General features: G+C 38.0%; 1 protein-coding gene across 1 annotated transcript; it reads left to right on the top strand.

Annotated features, from left to right (window-relative positions):
• Window positions 1-770: 770 nt before the first annotated feature.
• LOC100441148 (serpin B3) lies at window positions 771-7,478 on the top strand. The gene is made up of 8 exons (XM_002828284.5): window positions 771-825; window positions 1,429-1,619; window positions 1,817-1,873; window positions 3,145-3,273; window positions 4,043-4,160; window positions 5,254-5,396; window positions 5,679-5,834; window positions 6,616-7,478. The coding sequence occupies exons 2-8, from the start codon at window positions 1,455-1,457 to the stop codon at window positions 7,018-7,020; spliced, it is 1,173 nt and encodes a 390-aa protein (XP_002828330.1). The 5' UTR covers window positions 771-825; window positions 1,429-1,454; the 3' UTR covers window positions 7,021-7,478.
• The last annotated feature ends 333 nt before the right edge of the window (window positions 7,479-7,811 follow it).

Raw genomic sequence — 7,811 nt, 5'->3', positions numbered from 1 at the left:
CAATTCCAGTTGAGATTTGGGTGGGAACACAGCCAAACCATATCACTCAACAAGGTAGATAACTTTGTCACTGACCCTATGCAACACAAAACCATCTGGGATGGTTGCAAGGGGCACGGGAGGTGACTGGTAGGATCACTGCCAAGACTGAGCATTCAGGAGAAGGCAGTAGAATCAAATCCTATTCTCCATAGTATGCTATGAGATACTGAGGTACACTTCTTCAGTATCTCTTTGGACTTAGAATTAGGACTATATTCCTTCTTATACAGAAAAATTACTAAGGAAATTTGTAGGATGACAAAAACTTTCAGAACTGAAAAACAGGAAATATAAGCTTTTTAGTTGTTTGGTATTCAAAGTATGCCTAAAAGACAATGCAAAATCCAAGAAAAGAATGGTGGGGTTTTCGTTTGTTTGTTTGTTTTTGTTTTTGTTTTACAGCTGGGGTAGAATACAAAGGGATGGAGTTGAAACAAATGAGAGGAAATTGGAATTCTAAACTTATTCTCATTGGTATTAGAATGAGCCATGTATTTCGCATGTATTTCGCATGAGCCAGTGATTGCTGATTTGCATTTTTATTTTTTCCCTACAGATTAAAAAGTAGGTACAATGGTAGAACTGTAATCCTGTCCTTTGTCATAAATTTTCATATTCATAAAGGTGAGTGTTAGCCTGCTTGTGAAATCTAAAGTTGAGTAACTTCAAATACTAACCACAAAGGGAGAGGCAGCAAGAGGAGAGGCATAAATTCAGGATCTCACCCTTCATTCCACAGACACACAGCCTCTCTGCCCACCTCTGCTTCCTCTAGGAACACAGGTAAGTGCTTCAAGCCTCTCCAGCTTAATAACATGAATTATTTTTGAGAATAATAATGATACTGTGTTCTATATCATGTATCTCCTGCATTCTGTCTGATTATATTTTACTTATTCTGCCAGAGCAAAATTAAAATACCTATTTCATCTGGTTAGTCCTTTATCTAAATTGCTTATTTCCAAGTAAACCAAGGCACTTTTAGGAACACAGAGGGAGAGTGCCTTGCAGCCAGAGAGTCTTGAAGGAGACGTCAGGGGCACACCTTAAGAGCTGGTTGGTTGTGATCCGCAGAAATCTCCTGTTAGCATTCATTATAAAGCCTTCCTACCTAGCCCTAGTGTAGCCAGCAATGAAGGAAAGAGGGTCTATTACTTATTTACAGTAGTCTTTAAAAACAGTAATTTTGTGCGCCTTCTAATTAGGACATTAATATATTTAATATATGCACATTGTAGAAAGATTGAAACGTTAAAAATAAGAAGAGAAAAACTTTAAATGTCAACATCTCACAACACAGATATGTCATTTCTTTAAGAAAATTATACTACAAAATACCATTCCATTTGTTAAAGCCATTTTGACAGGAATCTGATGCTTTTCCAGGAGTTCCAGATCACATCGAGTTCACCATGAATTCACTCAGTGAAGCCAACACCAAATTCATGTTCGATCTGTTCCAACAGTTCAGAAAATCAAAAGAGAACAACATCTTCTATTCACCTATCAGCATCGCATCAGCATTAGGGATGGTCCTCTTAGGGGCCAAAAACAACACTGCACAACAAATTAACAAGGTAGCTATCAGCATCATTACGTTGTCCTGTTGCAGTTTTTTTCTGTGGTTCTGTCGGCTAGCAAGCAGATGGTAATAGATGTGGCAGCCTGATGGGTAGCACAGGGGGCTGAGCAGGAATTTCCATAACTGTGAGACCACTGACTCAAACAGATTTTTTGAGTAAAGTTTTCTTGTCCCGCTTCACGTGTCTTCCAGGTTCTTCACTTTGATCAAGTCACAGAGAACATCACAGAAAAAGCTGCAACATATCACGTGAGTCACAGAGCACTATGGTTCAGCTTTAGATCCCTGAACAGGTCATAGTTTAAACCTGGAACTCCACAGAAACTAAGAAAAGGCCACTTTTAGGGAAAATCTTGGACAAAAAGATTGAGACATACAGAGTGGGTTGGCATTTCATGGCACATAATTATTATTCCTCCTTTCTGCATTACTGAAAGACAGTCAGCACCGTACCTCAGAGCATAGGTCTGGATCAGGATAGGCTAGGTTCAAACTCCAGCTTTGCTCTTCACAAATGGTGAACACGAGCAGGACACAACTGCTCAGAGTCCCAGTGACCTCATCCCAGAAAACTAAGGGTAATAAAAAATCTGACTCAATACATGCAAATACATACAAACAATTACAACATTGCCTTGCCCATAAAAAGTCATAATAAATGTTGTTATTATTATAAAATAGCTATAACTATACTAATCACAATAATGTTGCAAAATATTTAATTTTAATTGAGTCATAAATGAGATTAAGAGGAATAAGCACAAGTGCAAGTATATTTTGGAAAATGATTGGTATGGAATACATTGGTTTACAGCCTTAATAGTACAAAATGCTTTGTTGGAAAGTAGAGTTTCTAGATTTCAACAGGCTTAGGTTTAAAACTTGGCACTTCTAATTTATGTCCCTATAAAGAGGTTTACTTTCAATTCTCTGAGCCTTATTGTTTTCACCTGAATTGAACTAAAGACTTAGAGTTACCCATGTAAAGTCCTTAGCCATGTACCTGGCACACACTTTTCTTACGTGAAGAGAATGACCATCATGAGGAAAGAGCCACAGATCAGTCAACGTGTCTTACAAGATAATACCACCAACAGGTATAACAGGGCTTCCTGGCATAATCTATTTAAAATATCCAACCTTCAACATACTCATATCCTTGATGGCTGTTAGAAGTGAAATATGGTCCTTGCCCTTAAGGAGCTGAGAGTTTAACTGGGAAGCTAAACCTAACCCTTTAAATCAACAAGGAAAAAATCCAGTGGTAGACAGTGCTGCATCTATAGTTCAGAAGAGAAAACATTGCAGTACATTAGAGCAAGAAGAATTTTCTGGAAGAAGTCAAACATAAGGTGGATTTTGAAGGGTATTTGAGGTGAAATACACCAAGTATCAGGGAATAAGCACAAAGGTCCTCATTGAGACTACCAGCCTTTAGGGACTGATCTAATGGACTTAGCATGGGTTTAGTATTCACATTGATACAGCAATTGAATGATCTCCTTTTTTGATGTTTGAAGGTTGATAGGTCAGGAAATGTTCATCACCAGTTTCAAAAGCTTCTGACTGAATTAAGCAAATCCACTGATGCATATGAGCTGAAGATCACCAACAAGCTCTTCGGAGAAAAAACGTATCAATTTCTACAGGTAAATTTCACCTGGCCTACCCACCTTTCATCTGCAGCCTGATGTCTGTGTCTCTCAGTGGCCAAATGGAAGAAAGCAAGGCAGACGAGCCTGGCCGGCCCAGGTGGAGAGCATTTACTCAGAGTGCATTAGCTCCATTTCCACAACTCTCCCCCACTGGAGTGTCCCAGACCCCAACAACACATCACTGAAGTGTGGATTTAGGGATAATCTTGTAATAAAAGAGGAGGTTGGGTAATAGGGTGAGTAAGAGTAATAAGTAATAAGATACCATCGATAAACTGGCACTGACTCAGTCACATAACATATATCTTGGTGGGAAATGTATGACTAATGGGATATTATTGGAATGGGCAGGCTTGGGTGAGTTCCTGGGAATAGTTGAGGAAGTACCAGGAAATACTGAATGCACAGGATGAAATATAAAAACAAAGATCAGAAACATCATGGTTGAAATTACTGGAGCGAGGCCTGAGAAGCAATGAATCTCCTTCAGGGAAGCCTGCTCTGCAGTTTGCAAACTACAGCCTCTTCTGCTTCTGCCTTTTGCCAGATGATATTGACTTTCAGTGACCTCTTTCTTGCGCCAGCCCACACTCCCCTTTTGCATTGCCTACATGTCACCTGTATAAAAATATGCATGGACAGGAGATACTGCATCTGTTCAGGGTCTGGATTCAGCTCACTATAATTGTAAATAACTAAATTTGGTAATATGTAGTTACATAAATTACTCTTACTTCCTACTTTCTTCCTTCATATCTCAAAGGAATATTTAGATGCCATCAAGAAATTTTACCAGACCAGTGTGGAATCTGTTGATTTTGCACATGCTCCAGAAGAAAGTCGAAAGAAGATTAACTCCTGGGTGGAAAGTCAAACGAATGGTAGGAGAGCCACCCATTATAGAAACACCTTTGAGAAACCCATGCGAGTGAGCCCTGTGCCTGACACTGCATGGGGACCAGGGGTGGGGATTGAGATGGGTTTGGAGGGAGGGCTGAAGAGGGCACTCCAGATGAAGGATTTGTCCAAATGAATATGAAGAGAGCCTAGGGGAGCCAAGGAGGAAATCACAGGAAGCCAATTAGATGGAAACACATCTGGAGAATTATTTGCCTATGGCCCTGCATGACAATAGCTTTGTGGATCCCCTGTCTCTGCTCAGGCCTATTTTGAGATCATGTCCTTTACTTTAAATTGGAGCCAATTTTTTATGATGAATATTTAAAAGAAAACATTAGAAAGCATCTCTCATCTCCTTCACTAATTGGGAAACAAGCAGCTCTCCGGTAAATCACCCTTTTGCCTCCGAGCTGGAGCTGCCTGGACCACATCTGTAGCCACACGTTCTGCAGGGATTATCACAGCTTTCTCCCCCATCAAGGGCAAAGAGCTTGACAAAGTCTCCATTCTATAGACATCTTTCTTACCTCCCACCTCTCATTACAGGCCAAACTTACAGCAAATCAACATGAGAGTGAACAGGAAGATATCCCCGGAAGTAGTGTCTGACAACACAGGACATGCGTTTCATATTACAGAGCTCAAGTCACTTGTCCTAAAAAGTAATCAGGGCCTACTTCCTCTTAATGGGGACCCCATAGTTAAAAAAAAAAAAGTAGGAAGAGGAAGGAGGGAGAAAGGAAAGACACATGTTGAAAGAGTAGACAAAATCAGTTTATCAGGATTCCAAATCAGATGAATGGAGTCATTCATACACAGAGAACCTGAACTCCTTCTCTATCACAAGAAGTGATGTCTCCATCATGGGTAACTTTATGCGACTGGAGCCTTGAAGAAAGCCGCATCTGGTGAACCATTGGTCAGTGAGTCTAATAATTCAAAGATCAAAGTCAGTGAGTCTCTAGTAGGGATTTGGGTGAATAATTAATGATCAGTCACGAACATTTGCAAAGCATCTTCCAGACAAGCCATTTGTACCTTGTGTGAAAGACTCTTTTATTCTTTCCCTTGCAGAAAAAATTAAAAACCTAATTCCTGATGGGGCTATTGGCAACGATACGACACTGGTTCTTGTGAACGCCATCTATTTCAAAGGGCAGTGGGAGAAGAAATTTAACAAAGAACATACTAAAGAGGAAAAATTTCGGCCAAACAAGGTATTGTCTATATTTTATTTATATAATGTAATATGTTAATAAATTTAAACATTTCTGATGGAATGTACCATGATAATAAAAAATAAAATTGTTCATGTCTGTTTTTTTGTTGTTTTAATCTTATAACTTTATTTAGTTAGGAATACCTGAAGAAGCTATTGTCTCTAACTCATTAAATTCTTGGATTATTTCTTAAAAGAAGAATGTGTTGATATCTCAATAATATTATCTTTTTGCCTTGTGTCTCACTTGGTATTTGTTGGACACATTGATTTATTGTAGAATACATACAAGTCCATACAGATGATGAGGCAACACACGTCCTTTCATTTTGCCTCGCTGGAGGATGTACAGGCCAAGGTCCTGGAAATACCATACAAAGGCAAAGATCTAAGCATGATTGTGCTGCTGCCAAATGAAATCGATGGTCTGCAGAAGGTAAGAACTTGCATCTACAACTCTTCCTTCTACTGCCTGACATTTTTCCAAAGATACCAAGTTTAAACAAGGTAAAAGCTTATGACTGACTTGCCTCAAAATGATGAAAAATTCAAAATGAGGAATGATGACTCACCTTCATATTGCAAATATTTAAGCATAGGGTCTGACACAAACTGAAGGCTTAGTTAATTATTAATTTATTAGAGTTACATGCATTGGATATCAATTTGATGATATTATTATGCAGCAATTTAAACTTGACTGGGAGAAATATATAGCAATGTGAGGAAAGTTTACGAATACACCAAGTAAAAAAGGGAATAGAAATTTAGGAATTTGGGGAATTGCAATTTAATAATTGCAATGTGTACTAAATAATATATACAGAAAAATAAGATGAGGCTATTAAAAATTGACACATGTAATAGGCTGTTAGCACAAGGAATAGTGATATATATAGTTCATTGTGTATGAAATAATGTAATCATATTTTTACATGTGTATTATACAGTTGTATACATACATATGTACACATTACATATACATAAAAACATTATTCTGTTTTTACATACATATATACATATACACATATAACCCAATGTATTTATATATTCAGGACTCATATTTTGCCTATTAGAATAATAATATCTAATAAAGTGAACCTTCTGTATTTCACATTTATTGCCAAAATAAGCATTCTCCACATAGTCAATTCATTGTTAAGGTTTATTAGAGATTGATAGTTAGTCATATCAGTTTCTTTTTTCCGTTTGTATAGCTTGAAGAGAAACTCACGGCTGAGAAATTGTTGGAATGGACAAGTTCACAGAATATGAGAGAGACACATGTGGATTTACACTTACCTCGGTTCAAAGTGGAAGAGAGCTATGACCTCAAGGACACGTTGAGAACTATGGGAATGGTGGATATCTTCAATGGGGATGCAGACCTCTCAGGCATGACTGGGAGCCGCGGTCTCATGGTATCTAAAGTCCTACACAAGGCCTTTGTGGAGGTTACTGAGGAGGGAGCAGAGGCTTCAGCTGCCACCGCTGTAGTAGTAAAAGTAACATCATCACGTCCAACTAATGAAGAGTTCCATTGTAATCACCCTTTCCTATTCTTCATCAGGCAAAATAAGACCAACAGCATCCTCTTCTATGGCAGATTCTCATCCCCATAGATGCAATTAGTCTGTCACTCCACTTAGAAAATGTTCACCTAGAGGTGTTCTGGTAAACTGATTGCTGGCAAACAACAGATTCTCTTGGCTCTTATTTCTTTTCTATCTCCTCTTGATGATGATAGTCACCCATCAAGAATTTAATGATTAAAATAGCATGCCTTTCTCTCTTTCTCTTAATAAGCCCACCCATAAACGTACTTTTTCTTCCAGAAAAATTCTCCTTGAGGAAAAATATCCAAGATAAGACGAATCATTTAATACTGTATCTTCTAAATTTGAAATATAATTCTGTTTGTGACCTGTTTTAAATGAACCACACCAAATCATAATTTCTCTTCGAATTTAGCAACCTAGAAACACACATTTCTTTGAATTTAGGTGATACCTAAATCCTTCTTAAGTTTCTAAATTTTGTGATTCTATAAAACACATCATCAATAAAATAATGACATAAAGACATTTTTGCTTTACCTTTTTTCTCTCTGGAAAGGGGAAGTGTCCAGTTACACATAGGAAAGACAATTTAGAGATATATTAATCATATATAAAGGAAAATTAAAAACAGAGTAGTTCATGATGAGCCTGGGGTAGAAGGCTCCTCCCAGAACAGGAGGAGCCTTGTAAACCACATTAGGAACTTCCTATTTTACGCTAAAGGGATAAGAAACTCATTACTGGCTTTGATGGTTTTTTGTCAAAGAAGGGCATTACATTATCATATCTGCATCTTGAAAACACATCTCTGGCTACTCTGATATCAATGGATGCGAGGAAAGAACAGTGTGGTT

This window comes from Pongo abelii, chromosome 17 (genome assembly GCF_028885655.2).
Source record: "Pongo abelii isolate AG06213 chromosome 17, NHGRI_mPonAbe1-v2.0_pri, whole genome shotgun sequence".
Classification (NCBI taxonomy): domain Eukaryota; kingdom Metazoa; phylum Chordata; class Mammalia; order Primates; family Hominidae; genus Pongo; species Pongo abelii.
This window is presented reverse-complemented; position numbering and strand designations above follow the sequence as displayed.

Excerpts from the sequence above, each read along its gene's own strand:
- LOC100441148 (XM_002828284.5), top strand. The coding sequence starts at position 1,455 with ATGAATTCACTCAGTGAAGCCAACACCAAATTCATGTTCGATCTGTTC. Across the intron at positions 3,274-4,042 it reads AAACGTATCAATTTCTACAG|GAATATTTAGATGCCATCAA; the intron begins GTAAATTTCACC and ends CATATCTCAAAG. Across the intron at positions 5,835-6,615 it reads AAATCGATGGTCTGCAGAAG|CTTGAAGAGAAACTCACGGC; the intron begins GTAAGAACTTGC and ends CCGTTTGTATAG.